This window comes from Lachancea lanzarotensis, scaffold LALA0S01 (assembly GCF_000938715.1).
Source record: "Lachancea lanzarotensis genome assembly LALA0, scaffold LALA0S01, whole genome shotgun sequence".
NCBI classification, from domain to species: Eukaryota; Fungi; Ascomycota; class Saccharomycetes; order Saccharomycetales; family Saccharomycetaceae; genus Lachancea; species Lachancea lanzarotensis.
Genome location: NW_019212879.1, coordinates 450,283 through 472,295, shown reverse-complemented (window position 1 = coordinate 472,295; position 22,013 = coordinate 450,283). Strand labels below are relative to the sequence as shown.

The 22,013-nt window shown below is 44.1% G+C and overlaps 10 protein-coding genes across 10 annotated transcripts; 5 read left to right on the top strand and 5 right to left on the bottom strand.

Moving 5' to 3' along the window:
- Nucleotides 1-212: 212 nt before the first annotated feature.
- Nucleotides 213-1,354, top strand: LALA0_S01e05072g (LALA0S01e05072g1_1; the record flags this gene model as incomplete). Its single annotated transcript, XM_022774328.1, has 2 exons — nt 213-292; nt 376-1,354. The coding sequence occupies 2 exons, from the start codon at nt 213-215 to the stop codon at nt 1,352-1,354; spliced, it is 1,059 nt and encodes a 352-aa protein (XP_022626436.1).
- A 671-nt stretch (nt 1,355-2,025) lies between these two features.
- Nucleotides 2,026-3,801, top strand: SKY1 (LALA0S01e05050g1_1; the record flags this gene model as incomplete). Its single annotated transcript, XM_022774327.1, has 1 exon — nt 2,026-3,801. One exon carries the CDS (start codon nt 2,026-2,028, stop codon nt 3,799-3,801), a length of 1,776 nt encoding a protein of 591 aa, XP_022626435.1.
- A 1,701-nt stretch (nt 3,802-5,502) lies between these two features.
- Nucleotides 5,503-6,639, bottom strand: SCJ1 (LALA0S01e05028g1_1; the record flags this gene model as incomplete). Its single annotated transcript, XM_022774326.1, has 1 exon — nt 5,503-6,639. One exon carries the CDS (start codon nt 6,637-6,639, stop codon nt 5,503-5,505), a length of 1,137 nt encoding a protein of 378 aa, XP_022626434.1.
- A 1,523-nt stretch (nt 6,640-8,162) lies between these two features.
- CAF20 (LALA0S01e05006g1_1) lies at nt 8,163-8,639 on the bottom strand (the record flags this gene model as incomplete). The annotated part of the gene is made up of 1 exon (XM_022774325.1): nt 8,163-8,639. The coding sequence occupies one exon, from the start codon at nt 8,637-8,639 to the stop codon at nt 8,163-8,165; it is 477 nt and encodes a 158-aa protein (XP_022626433.1).
- Nucleotides 8,640-9,239: 600 nt separating this feature from the next.
- Nucleotides 9,240-10,841, bottom strand: CEF1 (LALA0S01e04984g1_1; the record flags this gene model as incomplete). Its single annotated transcript, XM_022774324.1, has 1 exon — nt 9,240-10,841. The coding sequence occupies one exon, from the start codon at nt 10,839-10,841 to the stop codon at nt 9,240-9,242; it is 1,602 nt and encodes a 533-aa protein (XP_022626432.1).
- A 434-nt stretch (nt 10,842-11,275) lies between these two features.
- EFR3 (LALA0S01e04962g1_1) lies at nt 11,276-13,477 on the top strand (the record flags this gene model as incomplete). The annotated part of the gene is made up of 1 exon (XM_022774323.1): nt 11,276-13,477. The coding sequence occupies one exon, from the start codon at nt 11,276-11,278 to the stop codon at nt 13,475-13,477; it is 2,202 nt and encodes a 733-aa protein (XP_022626431.1).
- Nucleotides 13,478-13,713: 236 nt separating this feature from the next.
- Nucleotides 13,714-15,684, top strand: RIM20 (LALA0S01e04940g1_1; the record flags this gene model as incomplete). The annotated part of the gene is made up of 1 exon (XM_022774322.1): nt 13,714-15,684. One exon carries the CDS (start codon nt 13,714-13,716, stop codon nt 15,682-15,684), a length of 1,971 nt encoding a protein of 656 aa, XP_022626430.1.
- Nucleotides 15,685-15,711: 27 nt separating this feature from the next.
- Nucleotides 15,712-17,010, bottom strand: MOD5 (LALA0S01e04918g1_1; the record flags this gene model as incomplete). The annotated part of the gene is made up of 1 exon (XM_022774320.1): nt 15,712-17,010. One exon carries the CDS (start codon nt 17,008-17,010, stop codon nt 15,712-15,714), a length of 1,299 nt encoding a protein of 432 aa, XP_022626429.1.
- Nucleotides 17,011-17,125: 115 nt separating this feature from the next.
- On the bottom strand, nt 17,126-18,520 carry DML1 (LALA0S01e04896g1_1; the record flags this gene model as incomplete). The annotated part of the gene is made up of 1 exon (XM_022774319.1): nt 17,126-18,520. The coding sequence occupies one exon, from the start codon at nt 18,518-18,520 to the stop codon at nt 17,126-17,128; it is 1,395 nt and encodes a 464-aa protein (XP_022626428.1).
- Nucleotides 18,521-19,495: 975 nt separating this feature from the next.
- On the top strand, nt 19,496-20,506 carry LALA0_S01e04874g (LALA0S01e04874g1_1; the record flags this gene model as incomplete). Its single annotated transcript, XM_022774318.1, has 1 exon — nt 19,496-20,506. One exon carries the CDS (start codon nt 19,496-19,498, stop codon nt 20,504-20,506), a length of 1,011 nt encoding a protein of 336 aa, XP_022626427.1.
- Nucleotides 20,507-22,013: the final 1,507 nt, after the last annotated feature.

Genomic DNA, 22,013 nt, shown 5'->3' with positions numbered 1-22,013 from the left:
TCGCACACAATACACTACCTCATCAGTTGCGCTCGACCATCGGAAAAGTGCAGTAGTGATGTCTTTCAAAATTTCTTACGACAGCGTCACTAAATAAATAAAAGATGCACTATAGTGTATAAGGATATACATTACCAGTCTCACTTACTGGAGATCACCACCTTCAAGATAGACTTCTCGAAGTTAAGTTTTGCAACAAACGCACTCACAAGATGGCAATTGGATCCACACTACATGTTAGTGGCTTTCCACGAGGAGTGAGAACCAGAGATCTTGCTCCAGACTTCGAAAGGTATGTCTCATAACCGTTATACAATGTTCCCATGTATGTACCAAGAAATCAAGAAACTGACTCGAAATGCCCCAATTCAAAAGCGTTGGCAGGGTTGTAAGAATAGAAATGCCTCCGGCAAGATCAGAATTTGGCAGACCATACGCTTTCGTGGAATACGAAACCCCAGAAGAAGCGCAGGATGCAATTCATCAGTTAAACCAAAGGCCATTGTCGTTTGACCCACAAGCTATAATTACAGTTCAAGTAGCTCGCTCAGAGGCTCGTCCGTCACGGTTTTCAAGGACATCAGATCGTGAAAACAGATATGGGGAGTCCTTCAGGGGAGAGTCTCGTCGTCTGCCGAACGAGTATCCAAGAGGACCCAAAAGTTTCGGACAGGACGAAGAAAGAGATGATCAGTATGAGCCTGAAGAAAATTACAGAGAACGACCATCGCGCGACGATTTTCGTCGTCGAAGACCTGGTGCGGATGAAATGCACTACGGTAATACCAGAGGCTCCTATGGCAGCTACGGCGGCGGCGGCGGCCATCGTGGACCGAGAAGCAGCTATCAAAGGCCAGAATACGCTATGCTCAAACGCGAGCTGTCGCCTGCAAGAGTACGTGCAGCTGATGGACCTGCTCCATACCAAGACGTTTTGCACAATAATGCAGCGGCCTTGAAAAAACCTAGGTACGAGGGTGCTTCTGAGAAGCGGACGGTGCAAGAACAAAGCCGTTCCAATCTTGACGTTGACATGTATGGAGATGAAAAATCACACTCGGAAAATGCCCAAAAAGCGGAGGCACCGGCTAGCGAGAATTCAACAGGCTTACCACCCCCTCCGGCGCCAACAGACTTGCCCAAGCCACAAGATTCTGTTGCAGAAACCGCTATGGGCTCTACAGCATCTAGCGCAAATCAGGAAGCGACTTCCAGTGGTTCTGGCGAAACACCAGCAAACGACTCCACCGAAAATTCAAAACCTTTGTTGCACCAAACACCAGCAACTGAAATCACCGAGAATTCAAACTCTGTGTCGGACCAAGCACCCACAAATGACACCATCAAGAACTAACAGCCTCCCTCCAAAAAAATTGTATTTTTCGAAGTATTACAGTCCACGCAGCTTAAGGTACAATTAGAACATCAAACTGTGGAAAACAATGCCCACACCACATACATACTACCGAAAATGATCCTGCAATCGTTTTGTCTGTCTGTTCAATTCGAGGTCAAGCCTAGAGCGTCTTTTTTAAAGACAAACCAGACCAAAAAAAAGGACAAGTTGTTTACAGACAATTCTCAAAAACCAGAAGTGAAGACCATTACAAATAATTGTTAAATATACTGCTTTGATATGTAGTGCTCATGGGTTAGCCACCTGGATCCATTCCTTCGAAACTTTACCGTCTCGTACCATGGCATATTTGTCAAATATGTATAGGAAAATACAGCAATTAATGCCTAAAATCTTACTCAACCCAAACCAACGTGCAATTTGAAAGGGACAAAAGCCTATAAAGACAGCGTTTTCCAGGCTCTGACCGCTCTCTACACATTCGCAGTCTACGCCGGTGTATTTGGCTTAAAGTTTGAGCTCGAAAAGTGGATTTTGTGTTGTTCTACGAACTATCAAGTCAAAACCGTTGTTGATTTGTCGGGAAACCTGGAGAAAAGAGGTCAAACATCAAACCTGAGGCGTGTTGAGACTGGTTTAGTGATATTCAAACTTTGAATTATATGCATATGGGATCATCTATCAATTACCCAGGGTTTGTGAGCGAACCCAAACAGACAGTTGTGCCCAAACCTGTTTTCCTTAGAGAAAACCTTAAATCCAAGCAAACGGCCGCAAAGTCGAAGCTTTCGCTGGCTTTGCAAATCCAGAAAGACGATGACGAGGAAGGTCCAGAGCTTTCTGTTCACAAGGAAGGTGAGGAGGCCCCAGATTCTGAATCAGACTACTCGTCGTGCGACGAGAAAAATGAAGAAAGTCTAATAGACTATAAGCCGGGTGGATACCACCCGGCCTCTCGAGGAGAATTGTACAACAATGGTCGGTATATTTTGGTCCGTAAGCTCGGATGGGGCCACTTTTCTACCGTTTGGCTTGCCAAAGACACTGTCAGCAACGCACACGTAGCCATGAAAGTGGTGCGTAGCGACAAAGTTTATACAGAAGCTGCCTTAGACGAAATCAAGCTTTTGAAACGTGTGAGCAGCAGTGATGGATTTCTTGAAGGTTTCTGCGAGGCTTCAAAACATATTCTCAGTCTTTTAGACAACTTCACCCACACTGGACCTAATGGTAAGCACGTAGTGATGGTGTTTGAAGTTTTGGGAGAGAACTTGTTGGCGTTGATAAAAAAGTACGAACATCGCGGTATTCCCACGATGTACGTAAAACAGATAGCAAAACAACTGCTACTTGGTCTCGACTACATGCATAGAAAATGCGGCGTTATTCACACCGATATCAAACCAGAAAATGTACTCATGGAAGTGGGAGACGTTGAAGCGATAGTTAAGATGGTCGAGCTTCTAGATAAACAGAAGAGAGATCAAAGAAAAGTTCATAGGCGTGCTACTAGAACATCTATTGAAACGCCAACTGCCACAGCAGTTTCATCCAGAAGCAGCACATCGGGGTCGCGGGAAAGGGTGAGTGGTCGTAGATTGAGAAGACACACATTGATAACCGGATCTCAGCCTCTTCCCTCTCCCTTAAGCTCGACAAATTTTTTTGAAATAAAGGCTCAGATGATGGGCCAATCGCTACCTAGGCCGATGCCTACTACTCCAAAAACCAATGTATCCGCTGGTGAGGAAGAGCAGGCTACAAATTCACTTTCGTCAATGGAAATCTCGAATACCACTGGTGATGATAGAACGGAAGAAGAATTGCGCACAGATTCCGATGTCATTCAAGTCAAGATAGCGGATCTTGGTAATGCTTGTTGGTTCGACGAGCACTATACAAATTCAATCCAGACACGCGAGTACCGCTCACCGGAAGTTATTATCGGATGCGAATGGGGGGCCAGCGCCGATATATGGTCCGCTGCATGTCTCATTTTCGAGCTTTTGACAGGGGATTTTCTCTTTGAGCCTGACGAAGGACATTCCTACAGTAAAGATGACGATCACATAGCACAGATCGTAGAATTGCTCGGCGAAATACCGTCTCAATTACTACGGACCGGCCGTCACGCACGTTCGTTCTTCAACTCTCGGGGTCAATTGAGAAATATTTCCAAATTAAAATTTTGGCCATTGAAGGACGTCTTGCGCGAAAAGTACAAGTTTCCGGAAGAAGAAGCACAAACTATATCGGAGTTTTTGCTACCTATGCTACGATTAAATCCGAGCGAACGAGCCGATGCAGGTGGAATGGTGAACCATCCGTGGTTGAATGATACTGTAGGTCTGGAAGGCGTACAACTGAGCGAAAGACAGCTATACGGAAGCGGCGCGGATATCCCTGGCTGGTACCGAGAAGTCGCAGGCCACCCAAGACACTAAGTCTCGAGTCGCGATGTAAACAGACATTTTACAGACCACTTTCAGCCACTAGTTGAAGCTATACAAGCTTTTCGCCAATTTTTTTTTTTTTTGTAAGCCATTGCAAGAATTTTGGAGTCCAACAGAAGGCTACACGGGAGAATTTATCCCTTACGCGCTGCGCTCGTTAAAGTCTGATGTATTTTGACTTTCACGTCATAATTTATTGGGCTTCTAGACTTTTTTTTTTCCGAGTTGGTCTAGTTCACTCCTTCGTTTAAGTTCCCTCAATCTTCATGCCTTAAAAAAAAAAAAACACTTTGGCAGGAAAGGGATGCATGTTGCAGATCACATTCCAGTCATAGCATCGTCTCGAGGATTGACGCCATGATTGTCGTGAGCCTGTTAAAAATTTCTAAAATCGCCTGACTTCGTTCAGAATATGTTAGCCGAAAAAAGGAGGGCATTTGCATAATCGGGTGGCTCTTCTTTTAGCAACGTGAGGTGTACTAGAAAGTTTACGAGCAGATTTCTCTATTCAGCTTCAGTATTTCGTCCTCTCAAATTATAAAAGAGCAGACTTATCCCCATCAGGCTTGTTTTCAGATTTAGTTAAGTTCCGTTGACTCACCTATCATCAGCAATAACTCCAATGATCAACACTATCAAGCTCGCTTCTACTCCCAGAAACCTCTCCGTGCTCGCCATGGGATATGTGACTGCTGACGTCGCGTTCAGTTACTGGTACAGACTGCAAAGGACCAAAGCCGAAACCTTCATTAGAGCTAGAGGGTCCAAGTCGCTTTGAGGGCAGCAGCTTTCACAAAAAGGGAAAGGTAGCAGGACTACAAATCTTTTAGAAGCGGCGGCACGCATGTAGCGTATGATAGAAAGTTAAATAAACGTATGTTAGCTAATAAGAGAGCCACTACCGTTATAGATATTGTGGGTAATACGTCGGAAATACAACATACGCCTTAAGTGCACTAATAAAAACTGAAAGTGTTTTAAAGAAGGAATCACTCCATAACGGTGAGGCTCAAAGAAACACATTGTTATTTCATGCTTGGTTTTTCCCACGTCCCGCAACTATTGTGTCGAACATCTGACATCTACTACTATGTATCTGTAGGGATGTTTAAGGCAGAAAAACCATGAAGACAAGAAATTCACCAAAGGAATCAAATACCAAAGCTTTTGACAACCTGATACAGCTCACTAGGAATCCTTGAGACTTTGGCAATGGGATTCTTAACTTACGCAAGGTCCCGTGAAAAGCGACATACAGCTAGTATATAAAGAATAAATTTGATTACCTCTAGTTCACCTTCTTTGACGAACACTTCTTACCAATTTTCTCTTGAAAAGAGACCAAATTTTAACCATGCTTTCCACTGGCGTCAATGTGGCGACATCTATGGTCACATTTTTGATGCTATTATACTTCAGTGGTGTTAATAACGAAGCATGGGAGAAAAATGGTTTAAGATGTATCTCCAGCTGTTGAAAATTGACGGAGAGACTTTTCTCTCTCTGTCGCTATACAATCTGATATAGTTGGTCATGATTCTTGCGACATTCCCTTCAAACTCTTGGAAAGGTAAAAAAAAGTTTGATGCAACTACACTGGTTGCCTGTGAGTAAAATGAAATCTTGAATAGGACAATCTATATTTAATTGCTTAACGTAAGAGCCCTTGTTCAAATGCGTGAGGCGAATCCGTCACAATTCGTCTTTTATCAGTTGGGATGCCACTTTGTTTGGCGTGACCACTATATAATCCACGAAAAGGTCACCAAAGGCGTTAGGTTTCCCGGGTATTGGCATACCAAATTGCGGTATACGTTCAACTTCTCCATGCCTGATCGGAACGCCAGCTTTGCGAGCCAAATGGACTTTCTTATTCTTATCAAAAAACTCGACATCTCTGGTCCATCCGCCTTTGAGTGCCTCTTCTAGGCTCACGACTTCAGTTCTGTACAGGTGCGAACCACGTCTTCTGTAGCCCATATTGTTTCTGGACGACTCAGAGAATTTGATGAACACATCACCAGCGTCAAAATCAGGGCCCTTGTCGGCTTCGCCGTTCTTGACATCCATAAAGTCTCTAGGAGCCCCGGCAGGAACGTCAACATGGAAAGGTTTGGCCTTTCTCTCAACTTTCGCACCTTTACATTGACGACACTTGTTTTTGATGATATTACCTTTACCTTGGCATGCACCGCAAACTTGCTGAAGTTTTTGTGTGATGGGGCCCATTCTAACCACCTGGATTACCACACCTTGGCCTCGACATTGTCCACATTGAGCTGTCTTGCCATCTTGAGACCCAGAACCGTGACAATGACCGCAAAAATCGTTCAGATTTAACGTAAAGTCTAAAGTAGTACCGTGGTAGTAGTCCTTGAGTGTCAGTTCCTCTCTGGCTTCCAAATTATGGCCACGAGGTCTGCCTCTGTGTCCACCACGATGTGCACCTCCGAACATTTGTTCGAACATATCCATAGGGTCTCCAAATCCACCACCAAACCCACCATGAGGCCCCCCATGTCCTCCAGGTCCTCCACCACCCCCATTTTTTAGCGCATCGGCTCCGTACCGATCGTACACTTCACGTTTTTGATCGTCACTCAACACCTCATATGCCTCTCCTACCTCGATGAACTTGTGATGAGCGTCTTCATCCCCTGGATTTTTATCTGGATGATACTTTTTGGACAGCTGTCGGTATGCAGACTTGATATCTTTGTCGGATGCATCTTTTCCAACACCTAGTATACCATAGTAGTCTTGTGCCGTCACTAATGCAAGTAGGAAAATCGATAAAAGCCCGATTGTTCTACACCAGGAAAACGGCATGGGCTGGATAATAATACAGAGATTTCAATATGCAATTGGAGCCTAGCAATGGTGAACTAGTGTCACTTGAATTATATGTCGATGCATTAGAGATGTCTTTGTCGAGCAGAGATGCCAGGTAATCAATACAGGTCTTGAAGCGAGTACTTTAGTACTCGTGAAATGGGCATTGAACAAATTCGAAATAATCGTTGAGAGGTGAATTAGATGGAAACGGCGCGCAAGAGAGCATCGGGGGAAGCTTTCCACATCTCATCGGTGCCTTAATGATAGGTCTTAAGGATTTTAAGGTGTGAATGAACCGGTTTTATTCCATTATTACAGTATATCACGTGACTGAATCTTGAGTCAAAACTCGACAACAAGGCATTTTGTTTCCAATTGCAAAAGCTTGGAATCTACGGACGTGGGATCCCAGATTCGTCGCTGCTTATGCTGAAATAGACGTGAGTTTAACTGCCAAAATAGGCAGGGTAGGACTTTTTGAACATACAATCGTTTCGAGTGGGTTGCAGTGAAATTAGAGAGAACCGATAACTTTTGAAACGCTGACAAGACCTCTTCGACTAGCTGTAGTACGGCTCTCCTTTTATTTATAGTTTCAACTCGAGGTTGGATATGCAAGGTGTCGCATTAGTGAAAAGTGATATGTGGAATGGAAGCTTCTGACCATTGTACCTAAAGGGACGAAGTCATCAGCTGTAGATCAGTGGTATGAGTAGCAGTGCGAATCTCTATAGCGAGAATGAATTTTGAATTACCCCAAAAAAATGGTATTTCGGGACCTGGACTTCCACATATCGTCTTTATTTGCAATTTCACCAGTTGGCCTAAGAGTCAACAAGGTGAGAACCGTTTCCTCGATTAGCTCTCTGACTTCGAAATCATTGTAAATTTTCACGTTTCCTGTTACAAATACGCTTTCTGATATGAGTGTCACTAATGTTGTAGTAAAATCGCATTTTGAGTTTGACGGACGTTTGGGATCCTTGAGACGATCATGAATTTGATTTGATTGAGGTCAACGTTAGAATAATGGTTACAACACACTCTCAAGGACTCGGGATCACTCAATACTTCTGAACTAGGCACTTTCCAAACCCTCAAAGCTAAACCCTGTTGGCTAAAAACGTAGCGGATCACGTGACCAGTTTTCCGACCTTTCTACTGCCAAGCAAAAAATACATCAATTGCAGCTATTATTTGGCCTGCAAATTTCAAAAACTCCCATACCGCTCGTACATGTGTCTTATGGTGCATCCACGCAATAGCATATAGGTATCTGTCAATTGCAGTTTAGTGTCACTTCCTACGGGTAGAGCTCAACTCATACAACGGACACCAGCAGTACCGTGTTCACACTCTACTCTCATCTGAGCATGCCCACATTTCCCCGAAAGCATTTCTGCCACACCACTTGTCAACCAATATAGGTCACAAAACGTCCTTTGCTGTTGTCTTTATAGTACGTGATTATACACCCTGTATGCAACAAACTTCTGTTCTGCAGCAAACACTCCACCTCAATCATCTTCCTCATCACTTTCGAGAGCAGCAAACGCATTGAAGTTATTAACGGCCTTGTCGGTAACGATGTCACGAGCGTCTGCCGGTTTTGTCGAAGAGATATTTTTGTTGGGCTTGACTTTCAATGTTTCCTGAGCGATACTTGCAGGTTCCTTCACCGCGACCTCTTCATCACTGCTGTTGAGGGCTCCAGCACTGCCAGCTGCAACGCTCGACTTTCTTCTAGCGTTGTTGTCAAATGTGGACCAACCATCAGAGTCCGTTTTGATTTTAGGCTTCAAGTGCTTAATCTTTGGCTTACCATGGTGATGAGATGATCTTCTGCGATGGAAATGTTGGTACTCTTCCTCCTGGAAGCCTTGAATCTCCTTGACTTTGTCGATAATTGCCCTGAAAGAATCAATGTCAAAGTTCACAGGAACTTCGACGTCAGGTTGCAATTGCAAGAGTTCTTCTTCTGTATATCTAACCATTGTTTCCACTATGTGATAAGCCTTATTCGAACGTTAGTAAGGATCCAAAGACGCTTAAACTTGTGTTCACTGTGGTTGTCCACTTTCACTGCCATATTTCAACATTGGTCAAAATTTTTCATATCATATGACAGGTGAAAGTTGTGGACCCTGCGAATGAATTGATCAACAGGCGATGTCATCGAAAGCTCTAGAGGTAGTTAGCTTTGTGATTAATGTAGCTTTATTTGACAATGTTGATATGACTTTTGCGTCTCCTGAGAGATTCCAAGTGTCTTTCTAGCATGTTTTTCTAGCAGGCTCTTGATTATGACGGCGTCCTTGGCCGATAATGATGTAAATAAGAAAAATCGGTGGTGTAATTGGTAGTTTGGGGTTGAAATAAGCTTAGTGATTGTTCACTGGTAGTTTGGTAATTTTGATGTCCTTTTGGAGTATTTTGACAAACTCGGAGCGTTTTCTTGGCATCTTTTCAGAGTAAGTTCGCTATGACGACAGCGTTGCCGCCTATTTCATCACGAGGAAGAAGGAGATAGTATACGTCGCCATTAGCTCTATGCAAACTTATTACGATTGCATGCATGGAGCTATATGCTTTTTTCAAATCTGTTTCTCGACCCCAACTTCGATAAGATGCTTTTGTAATTTGTCTCGCCTGACTTGACAAGCATAGTATTCGTTCTGATACTTTTTGTAGTTCACAGAGTATGTGTGGCGAAGTTCAGCAATGTTTGGCAGCAGTTCCGAAAAAATTGTGGTACTGGTATCTTGGTTCTTGTCTCTGAAATACCCTACTTCGTCGATAGCGTCCTGAAGACCTTGAAGACGTGACTGTAGTTCTTGGAGTTCCTGCGCATCTGGTGTTTCTGAATGCTTGACACCTTCTATCAGTCGAACAGCATGGTCAATGTACGACTTTTCAGGCGTGCTGTCAGGAAGAAATTGCTGCAACTTTTCTTTGGTGGATTTGAACAAAAGACTTTCATCGTGGACAAAGGTCGGATTCAGTGCGGACCTTATAAGCTCATTATACTCGTGCTCTACAGGATTCGAAGGAGATTCTATCGGTTTAGGAAGAGGAAGACCGGCTCGCAGATCAGAAAAGGCCTTGGGGCTCGGTTCAATATCTTCGACTAAAATGCCACCTTCAACTGGGCTATGAGTGTCAGTTTGCACATCTTCGTTCAGACTATTTTTGTCGTCAATGTCACCAAAGTCGTCATCCAATTCTAGTTCAAAGTCATTTTTGGGCTGCGGAAGTCGAGCAAATAGTTTCAAAATGCTTCGTTTCGAACGCTTGATCGCTCTTTCATGGACTATCTCTTGCGGTGGTAAGGTGAGCTTGGGTTTCTTGAAATTGTCTGTAACAACGTCACTTTGGCTTACCTTTGTTGCTGCCTCTTCGTGCGTTCGTTTCCTCTTCGCTTTGTTCCCTCGTCCACTTTCTTGCAAACCCTTACGTTCCACGGATTTCTCAAAAGCTCTTACGGCTTTTGCACTCCGCTCATCCTCCAATGTTGTGTCGTAGGGTCCGCTTTCGGGTTCCCGTTCATATACGATGTCCGCATTATAGTCTATTTGCGTTGAAAACTTCTTTCGAGGAGCCTTAATTTTGGTATCGATACCTGCTTGCTTCAATTCACGTCTCTTTTGCAGCTGAGCTACCCTTTTGCTCTCCTCAAGCATCCGCTCTCGTATTTTCCTCGTAGCTTTTTTTCCTTGTGTATTCAGGAGTCTCGCGCGGGCTTCTGCGAGCATCTCTTTGTCCATTGACTCGAGATCCAATGGATCTGGCCTTGCCGGTCTGCTTTCGGCGTGTAGATCGATATCACCGGCTTCCAAGTCTAAAGAGCTACCGAGCTTGACTTCAGAGTCTGTGCCTTCCAGAAGCACGTTGTAACGGTCAATGCATACTTGTGGCGTGCGGCCCATTGCATCTGAGATGGTTCTCCATTGATTCGGGAGTCTTCTGACGTTTTCGAGGAGCTTCGCGTCCTCCTCCTTCGAGAAAGGTGTGAAATCGAGACTTGGGTTCAAATACTCTGTCCATCGCAGTTCGCATTGACGGGCAGTTTTTTTTTGTAAAAGTGAGGCAATCTTGCTCCACTGATGCGTTCCATATTTTTCTATTGCTGCTTTCAGGATCTGGTCCTCGATGTTGGACCAGCTTCCACCTTTCACATAAATCGGTACTGGTGGCATAATAAGATCGCTATTTTAACAAGATTTTTTGGCGGTAAATGGCCAAAGATTGAAAAGGCCTATCCAGTTTCCCGTCCTAACTATACCTAAAGCAGATTGAATCGTTTTTAAACCCACAGTTTTAGCTCTGCCCCTAGTTTAATCGAATCACTAATGTCTTCTCCAAAAGTATTAAAAGCTCCCCAATATGTATCCGTTTTCCACCGTAAGACCTCCAAAAAAAAGGTGTCAAGTACTTTCACTCTTTCCGGTTCGGGTTTACTTTCGAAAAAGATGGAATCTGCCTGGAATGTACATTCAAAGTCTCTGAGATCTCTTGATTCTCATCTTCAAAGAATATCGAATAAGTTAATTACTTCAATTTAACCTCTTGAAGAACATAACTAAAGTTTCCCAACACAACTTATACTTAAAAAGAGCTAGAAAGGACTAACATGGTACTTTTGTTTACCCCAAAGCATCAGAAACTGGTCAATCAATGCTATCCTAGCGGGCGGACAACAGACAAGAAACCTAAGTCATCAGAAACTTCTTATTTACTGTATTATGTGAACTCCAGGAGAACCAAGCTCGAAAAGGTTAGCAGCTTTTTGGCCCGTAAGAGCACTGCTGATTTGAACCATAGACGCATTGGAAACCTTTCAGTGACACTGGAACTTATGGACAAGATTGTGATCCATTGCAAGGAGAATCTGAACGTTTTCGTCCGGGACTTTTTACAGATTATGGTCAAGATTCTATCCAATAACAACGTTAACAACGACGCAAGCGTGGTTGAAAACGCAGAAAAGACATTTGGCAGTATTTGTCGTTTTCTAGACGGTGCTCTGTGTAACGGTGATGCCGATTTCATCGAGTCCTTCCAAGGTTTCGTGGATTTGTATTTCAGAGTTGTTACGGAAAGACTACGCGACGATAACTTGTTGCTCAAAGGGTGTACAGACATTTCGACCGTGCAAAATCTCGCACTGAATCCACAAGGTAGCATATTGATATCGCGAGCAGCAGAAACGGCACTCACGATCTTCCAGGAGAAAAACGCCCAATTTCGAGTGCAAAGCCTCGAGGCACCAGGCGATCTAACGATGGCCAAAAGGCTCACAAGGACCCAAACGAACACAGAGGGATTAGATGATCTTATAAACAGCGAAGACCATGCCATCCAGGCACTCAGGTCCTTCTTCAGTACTTCCGAAACCGACAAGCTGACGATTTCGATTAAAGCGCTTTTCAATGTTTTGGTTAAAACGCCAAATCAAAAGCTTCTGCAGTTTATATGTAACGGTATACCCGTTCATCTGAGATACATCGTAGTGCTGATTTTCATTCGCCAATTGCGACAGGACACCCAGCGCTCATTGATAAGCTTGAAGCTAATATCGAGCCTGTTGGTTTCCGAGGTAAGTATAGTTGGCCTGAGCATCATTGACATTATGAGAAAACTGCTCGACGTGCAGATCACAGCCGGTGTCTCAAAAGAGATCTCAAGCCAGTGTGCTACTACAATCGGAGATCTGAATCGCAAAACCTATTACAAAGACCAGACTTCTGATATGTTTTCTGAGATACTAATTAGACTAAAAGACGATAGAAACTCGGCTCGTACTGACAGTTTACGCCGTGACTTACAAGAACTGGCAACTTCCACTTTCACACCTTCCCTCAATTTGGACACTTACCTGGAACTCATTCCATTTCTTCATGAGCCAGTAGCACTGTTCAAAGTGGTCAGTAGTACGCTCGCTGGTTCGTTCTCTATTTCTAAGCTCTTCCGTGTGATGGACAACTTGAACTCATCTGAAATCCAACAAACATTCATGTCAGCAGCTTTTGACAAGTTCAAAGGTATCACACTTTTAGCAGGCTTGAAGCACTACCTTGAAACTGATGATATCGAAAAAAGCTGCTACTTCTTCTACCATCTGGAGGCGGCGAAATTTTTGGGCATAAGCGACTACCGTTCCCAAGCCAAATTCAAAGAGGCATCACAAGAACGTTTCAGTCAAGACGATTTGCTCAACTTCTATTCAGACATGGGATCCAACAAGTACTCAGACAAGGGAAGACAGATTATTTTGTCCCAAGAAATCAACGTTTCCACTACAGATTTGCTGTCGAACGGGAACATCACCATCCGCTCCGATGCCAACGCAAATGGTGGCCAACTGCCCGACGGTGTTACCATTCCGCCACCCTTAACACAAGGTTTTGGTAGCACACCGAAATCTGCGCTAGGGTCCGATGCCAGATCTTTGAGGTCTTTAAAACACTCGTCGCCTACCGTCAGGGATTTGAAATCCGCAAGAAGCAACGGAGCACTACGGAAAAAACGCGACGCGGTCTCTCACGGTTCGCAGTCAGTGAAGTCCCATATCACAAATATAACTTTTCTTCTCTCCGAACTTGGTGATGATTGCCAAGAAAGTAAAATCCAGGACCCTGACGAAGAAGAGGTGGTGAGCTTGGAGAAAACAGATCTTGCGAGATCAGAGTCTCTCAAATTCCACAACACTGCCTTCAGAGGCTCTAAACGCTTGAGCATTCCTATCAAGCTTCAAGAGGACAGTGACGAATTTCAAGATGCTACCGAAGATTTCCAAATAACATCTACAAGAGGGAAGCTATTCGCCGCCTAAAAACCAAAACGTACTACTGTTTTAATGTGTAAAATGTAACCAAATTTCCGAACTAAATCTCTGAACCGAATGCAACCTGAATCGAGTGTATTCCTTGCCGTTGAGCTAACTTTTACTGAAATCCAGTTTTTAATACAATTATTACAGAATTAAAAGGCCTTCACACTGACATCATCGGTAAAGTTTCTTTGGTAAACCCATTCTTTCATTGTTTCAGTTGATACCAAGCTTATCAAATGTCACAATTGCTCTGCATTCCTTTCAAGAGAAGTCTATCCATCAATCTGGGGGATGTACTTTCGAGGGTAATCGACAGCACTTTTTACCAAATAGCTTCAGAGTTCGCTGCTGATTTGAAGTCCATCGACAAGCTTCGAAACTCAGCATTGGAAGCTGATGTGTCGCTAGCAGGACTCCACACTCTACAAGAGTATTTTTTTCAATTTGACCAGCTCGAAAGAAAGTTTCCAGATGGTCAAATCAATGTCAAATGGTTTGAGACCCTAGGGCTCAAATCTTATGGTAGAGAAGATTCGAGGTTTATTTTCGAAAAGCTAAACATTCTTTACAACATAGGAGCTCTGTATTCTCTCCTAGCTGCCGATGCCAACAATGGCTCTGTAGAGGGTCTCAAAACAGCATGCAGTTATTACAGACATAGCGCTGGCTGCTTTGAATACATAGGATCGCAGTTGGAATCCATGAACGAGCCTGTCATGGAACCTAGATGTATTACTAGCCTGAAATACTTGATGCTTGCTCAGGCTCAAGAAACTTTTTGGTTGAAGGCAGTAAGGGACGAAATGAAGCACACTCTGATAGCTCGGCTCGCTCTTCAGGTTGCTGGGTTCTACGATTCTTGCTGTAAGAATGCAGCCGCTAGTCAGCTTCTAAGGTCTGATTGGCAAAATAGGTTCACAGAGAAGTCCATCTACTTTCAAGCGGTCGCTTTTTATCGATACAGCCTGGGGTGTAGTGACACTGCACTTACTGGACAAAAAATAAGAGCACTAAAGAACAGTATAGCCCTCCTGAAAAGTTTGAGTTCTTCGGATGATGTAGTACGTTCTCTTACCATAAAGGTCCAGGAAGCCCTGAAAGCTTCCGAGAGAGACAACGATTTAATTTACCTGCAGGACGTCCCTCCGACTATTACGAACCTAAAACCAGCCCCGATGGTCAGTCCGCTTTATTTCGAGGGCTTGCAAGGTAAGTCCGGCACGAACGATAATGACGCTCACAAGATTCTCTTCAAAGACCTTTTGCCCATATCTGTCATGGAAAGTTCCAGTGCCTTCAATCAGCGTCAGGATCAATACATTCAGCAGCATATTATCGACCCGCTAAAGGCTTTGAACAAAATCATCAGTCAAAGGTTTCCTCCGTCTGCTCTTTCTGCGGATCTTCGACCCATCTCCGAAGAAGAGTTCGAGGTTTGTCGTAGTTCGCTAGAACAATCGGAGACTAATGCACAACATGTTACCAGCGCTCTACAACAAATAAGTAAGATACTTAATCATGAGCACGAAACAGACCAGCTTTTGAGAACAAAGTATGGCACCGACAGATGGACAATTGAGCCCTCTGACAAAGTCAATGCAGGATATTGGTTAAGATACTCTAAGTTAGAGTCTTATTTACAGACGGGGAAAGCGGTTGACCAAGAAACAATTCAGATATTCAATACTATCGATGCAAATCTGCTTACAAAACCAATCAAGCTTCCTGAGTCTAGCGATCCTGTTGTTAAAGATCTTTCGGCAGCAATCGATCGTCGAGAAGATGTGATCTCACAGGTTAAAATCAAAGCAGGCCGAAACGTGCTCTTACCCAAGATTGTTTCTTTGTATAAGAGAACAGGTCAAACAGATTTCGAGCATGTTTTTGCCGAGGGGTTGAAGATCTATCAGGATGATCTGCTGTTGATCGAGAGGGAGAAAAGTGCTAACAGAGAACTTCTCTGTAGATTAAACATTGAGGATGAAGGAAATACGAAGATGGAACGGCTAGATGCCAGAGATTTATACATTCAGGACTTCAAGTACTCTCTGAAGCTTTTTGGAGATGTCAAAGAAAACCTCAACAGCGGTTCGAAATTCTACCAAGACCTGGTAACCTCAGTGAATTCATTGTTGAATGACGTGCAGATTTTTGAAGCTTCACGTACAGAGGAGAAAAAGCTTGCAGAACAAGAAATTTTGAAGTAGCGAAGTACTTAATTATGAGACTGACCTTCAACTTTTTTCTTCCTGCTGGGCTGCGATTGCCATCCTCCCCTTCCTCCACGCCTCATGATTTGCCATCTTTTTGTCTCGCGACAAATTCGTACGATGACGCCTGCTCTTTAAATGAATTTCCCAGCTTTTAAAACCAATGGCCACCAATGGCTTATTGTCCTTATCGCGACAAGCATTGCATGTATATCGAGTCCAGTCGTTTTCGAGTTTAGGACTATTTTCGCCTAAATTGTCTTTGGAGAGCAATGATAAGAGGCTCGACGGGGCGTGTTCCTCTGTAATACTACTCGAGCTTAGAAAGCTATCAGTTATGGAGACTGCCCGCTCCAGAACATTGTTCCTCCACTGATCAAGATTAGTAGCATCAAGCATATATAGATGATCTTTAACGTCAGGCAACAACATTTTTCTGATCCATTTGACTTGCTTCTTGGCATACTGGCGAGTACGGATCTTCATCCTCTCCACTGATGACTCGAACGAGGCAGCGCTTGAATCTTCCAACCAAGGAAGAAATTCCTTGAAGCCAATAACCTGCCAGATACCGTTTTCACATTGTTCTGGACTGAAATTGCCAGCTTGATATTTTTCGAACAGCAGCTGAATTTCTTTCAATGCGCCGTTGTTCATCATCTGGTCCACTCTTTTATCGAGTCTGCTATCGAGTTCTTCAGGTGTACTGTAAATCCAGAGAAACAGAGTATCAAATTTGAGAGTATTCTGCTGTTCTGCAAAAGCCTCACTGGGTTTTTGGCCAGTCGTGTAGTATATTTCGAGCATTCTGTGAACCCTTCGGGAATCGTTCGGATGGTATTTGCTTGCAATGACCGGATCTAGCTGCTGAAGCATATTGTAGATTTTTTCTGGCTCCCCATCGTCCAGAAGTTGCTGCTCCTCTTTGGTCGGTACCCTGTGTTTTTGCTCGATGCGCTTATTGAGTAAAATCTGAAGATAGTAGTGGGTCCCTCCCACTATGATAGGCACTTTCCCTCTGGAATGTATGTCGTCGATGGATTCGAGGCACTCTTGTTCGAATCGATGAAGGTAGTACTCCTCGCTCCAATCCACATGATTCATGACATGATGTGGAATCCCATTGCGTTCTGCCACGGGGTGTTTGTTGGTGATGATGGGAAGATCTTTGTAGACTTGCATGGAATCTGAATTTATAACTTCACCAGAGACATGAGCTGCGATTTCAACGGACAGCTGCGACTTGCCCACACCAGTAGTACCAGCAATCACAATAACCTTGGGCCTTGCCATTGTTAGTTTAGCGACAAGCCTTCTTAGCATCGAAGCTTTATTTAAAGGTCAACTGTAGCTCATCGCCTATAATCAACGAAATCATTGACCTCTACCAGCTCTTACCGATGACATCGCCGTACACACGTATAAATGACAGAAATCATCAGCAATCGTCTCCAGATTCGTCGTCGTCGTACCATCCGTGTTCATACTCGCTTGCCAAAGTGCCCAACTCTTCCTTAAGCTCTTCCCGGTCGGAATCGTAGCGGAAATAGCGCGAAACCAGGTCAAACCAGCTCTTGAAGACATCTCTGGGTTGTTCCGTCACGGCCAAGTTGGTAGTGTATTTGGTGTTCGCTCTATAGTCCATAGGGATTGTGTCTGAGGGCTGCCATTCGTAGCTTTTCAGCATCCACGGCTCCTTAACGACACTTGTAGAGTCTCTTGAAATGACGAGTTTGTTAAACACTTTCTCTCCAGTAGTCTTGACTTTAGGAATGCGTGAGTAGAAAGAAAAATCGATGTTATCGGCTTCGAGCTGCGAGACAACGTTTTGTCGAGTTTCTCCCTGTGTGAGCATTGCGACTATTTGGCCAAACAAAACACGATCTTCCGGAACTCGATTGGAAGAAACAGAGTTCACAGCATCGAAAAGCAGAGTTGCAGCACCAGCAGACTGCCAAAGCGACTGCTGTGGATTTGAATACAATGGGAAAAACAGCTCTGAGTCGCGCACAAGACTGATGGTAGAACGAATCTTGTTGCAAATAAGATCAAAATTGGTCTTGGACGAACGAACGGGTTTCTGCAGCGTCAATGCGTCGTCTTTGTTGAACCCCCACGTTATAATGTCGGTCTTGGGAAGTTCGTCTCGTACTTCCAACAGCAAGCTGGACGAAAACCCGCCCCAACCATTGTCTAGCTCGGAAACGAGATTGATGCCCTGGAGGCCATCACAGGACTCCAATTGCCAGTGAAATTTCTCATCTAGAAACTCCGTGCTGTAGTTACTCTTGAACTCGTTGTAGCCGACTTCGTAGTTGTTGAAATACGCTTGATTTTGGTCTTGGAAGTCCGGCAGCGATGGATCTTCCACGTTGTGGTACCAGTCTTTCAAAGAGCTCAAATTGGACGATCCAAAAACCAGTTTGGTATAATCGGACCAGTACTTAGTGTTGGCATCGGTCAGTTCTGGCAGGCGGCCGTTGGAGTCAATTGCCGTTTGGTATTCAGATTTTGGTATTCTCTGGTGAGTTTGGATGACTTGGACGCCTTTTTGAGTGGCTTCCTCCGGCTTACGGTCTGGGTCGAAATAGTAATCGTGGCCAGTTTCGTATTCGTGCAATCCAAGCGATCCTACACCGTTTCTTGCGTCCCACAACAGAGCTCTTGGTGAGTAAGACACCGTTTTGCTGATTCTGTCAACCACTGGGTTCAGAAACACGCCCGGTTCATTGACGTTGTTGGTAGCTTGGAGAAGTTGTTCTTGGCCGTTGTAGAATTGGGTAAGAACATGGTTTGCTCGATGGGAAGCACTAATGCTGATAACTTCTCGCATGGATTGTCAGCGAGAGCGATGATGGGAGGGAGAGTGGATGCGATAATGGGGAGCGATGCTCGATTGTTGACAATACTTTTTAATAGGTTTCCCACGACAGAAGTGCTGATTTTCAAAGTGTAAGAACGCAGGGCCGAAGCTTGGGGCAGAATCTCAATGAATATGGGAAATGTGCGTTCAGTTGAGTAACTTGACACTAATTGAAGAAGTCAGGACGAAATTGACAGTGAAAGTGACGATAAACGTATTTTACGGTTCCGATGAGGTCTACAACAACAGTTACGAGTAAAGTGTTCTACAAAATAGCTTTTTCGCTAGTATCAAGACAATAATCTAGTATTGCCTCAACGGCATCGATACAAGAACAAGACAAGGAACAGATGAGGTGAAGTATAATAAAACCGAGGAATTATTCGTGAATTCAAGTTTTTGATCGTAAGCATCTATTGGTATTCAAACTGCATCGTCAAGGCTTCCGAAATCCATAAATCTGTTCCAAAATCTTGATACTCACAGCAACCAAAGTTATTCATGGAACCATGAACGAGAGAAGCCTCCTTTTCCGTCATACCCCCGTTGTAACTTCACCTACCTCAGTTGTCAAGCCTCACTTCAGTTTGTTTCTCATGTGTTCCGTCTTGGGTCCGGTAGCTCTAAATATGCACTGAAAATCACTGCCCATAGCAGCCCTTTGCTTATACATCATATTCGACCACTCTGTCATGAACTTTGACTACCCACGTCCGTTCAATCACTATCTATCAACAGAAATATGACGTTCATGGAACAATGCTCCAAAAAAATCCGTTCTAAAGCCGGGTTCGTATTGCCCTCAAGGCAATTATGAGAGGAACCTATCTCTAAACTGCCAAAGCATATAAAAAGAGGAGTCTTTTGAATGCTACTGGATGCCAAGACTAACCTGCTCTTCAATTGCCAACGCAAATCCCATTCTCAAGACAATATCAAACTGAAATGCGAACACCTGAGGAAATTAGAGCAGCTCACTTCAAGGCTACGGCCGGTTATGGGCTGATGGGTCTTGCAATGCCACCTAATCCTCCACCCAAAGAAACATCTTTTGCAGCAATTGATACAGCGATCAAGTTGCAGGAAAAACCAGTTTTGCTCAATGTCGGTGAGTTCTACGGTCCCAACTTCATCAACTTGCAGGTGGCCCGTGAATATTTCGAAAGTCGTCCAGGTGTGCGTGAAAAAGTCATCGTCAGCTGCAAAGGCTGTTTCGATATTAAGACATTCACACCGTTGGGTGACCGTGCCAGTGTTATCAAATCTGTCGAGAACTGCGTTCGTGAAATTGGTGGTTTCATCGATATCTTCGAGCCAGCAAGACTAGACGTCAAATTGGCTGGATCCAACGTTTACCCTGCAGAAACATTCGATACCCTGGTAGAATTTGTGCAAAAGGGCGTCATTGGGGCCATTTCATTGAGCGAGGTCGACGCCAAACAGATCGCAGCTATTGACGATAAATATCACGACTACCTAGCGTGCGTTGAGGTTGAACTCTCGCTGTTTTCCCCGGAAATTTTGTCGAACGGCGTCGCTGACATTTGTAACGCAAGAGGATTGCCCATTTTGTGCTACTCTCCGCTCTGTCGTGGGCTTTTGACGGGATCGATAAAATCTGCTGATGACGTGCCCGAAGGAAACTACCGGAGGTCGCTCAAAAGGTTTTCGGGCGAAGCTTTGGAGCACAATTTGCAATTGAACAAGTTTCTGCAGGAGGAAATCGTGGACAAACGGGAAGATGGTATTACGCTACCACAGGTTGCTATGGCATGGATAGTGTCAAACAATTCCAAGTATCCCGGTACCAAATTCATCCCGCTATCAGGTGGATCTTCTGGGCGTCGCGTGTTAGAAAACTATACGTTCAAGAAGCTTTCGGACTCGGAGTTGCAGAAGATCAATGCGTTTCTCAAAGACTTTACAGTTGTTGGTGACAGATACGAAAGGATTTAGACAAAGCAGTTTCTGTAAATTCAACGCTCTGTGAATATATTTGAATAGGCCCAACTTTATATGACCGAGTACACCCAGAATATATGTGGTTAAGATATCGAGTCTTCCGAGTCGGAATGTAAAGGTATGCTTGTCTGAAAGCTTGAAACATCAAGGCCGCCTGATTTCTAAAGTTCAGCTGATAGTTTCATCAAAAGTTAGGTGCTATTGCACCAGAGGTAGGAAAAACTGCGACAGTTGAAAGACCTTGGAGCTTAGCGAATCCTCCACACTTTGGGTATGAAGTAAAAATCGAAAAATGGAGGTGTCGTTGTATACAACCCGCTACAAAAACGTTTGAGAAGATGCAAGCTACCAAGATGCATAGGAATAGTGGGTTTGCTTAAAGATTGCAAGTAGTGGGGGAAGGCAGGTCGTTGTTGTCGTTGTTGTCGTTGTTGGCGCAGAACCCAGATTTTTGCATGTGGCGAACTGGCGCCAGACTGCATGTATAAATACCAATTGACAGACGCATTCAAGCTCTTCCGATTGGTGAATTCAAACAACAATTGGAGCCCTGCTTGTCCACGCAATGGGCTGAGGCCTTCGTCCTACTGGTGACAGAATGAATATCATTTTAGTCCAGCGTGTCATGCAACGTGTAGAGTGACTGCCGATGCTGAATAGAGATTCAACTAACAACTAACCACTTTCAGTTGGATATAAAGGGTGTTTAGACAAGTGCTAGCAACGAGCTACCACACTTGTAAGGGAGCTTGAATGATTCCCCATCGTCGCGTACTCGCGTGTCATTACCATGAAAAGTTAAAGCCGTACCTGGTTGGAATTAACCAAAAAACCATCAGAGCTCTCAAAGTAGTTTTTCCAACTTGTTCTCATCGACCAATGCCTTTATAGTTCCCTCTCAAACGCAACAGTCTTCTTGAACAGCATAAGAAACGCTTCTATCACGTAGACACTCACGGCGCCACGATATGAAAAAGTGACAAACAATTTTACTCGAATTTACTCGAATTTTGCACGTGACAGATCAAAAAGGCCCTGGATATCTTCACCAAGCTCCTTCAATCGTGTTTCATACACCTCATCATCGCTCTATCTTGATTGAACATCGTGTTCTTCAACTCAGCAGTTCACCACGACATCCTTCTCATCGCGGATTATCACTATTACCCAGTCCCGTCGCTAGCACCACTACACACCACGTCTTCTATTCAAGACATACGTTTCGTATCCACACAAGTTCGTCGCCCACACACCACAGCTCGAGTTCCGTGACCTTCCTCCTTTTCTGGGTGCAGTGCCGTTTTTGAACCGTTGTTTCTGCCAACGCTTTCTTCTCACTAACACCGGTATTACAGATCTAGACTCATTATATGATCTTACTACCACAACGGAAGGGTAGGAATTATACCCGGAAACACTACAAAATGAGACTCTCGTGAGAGCTTGTATATATAAAAGCGAATACAGAATTATAGTGGGACCTTGATAGGAGATTTCTGAT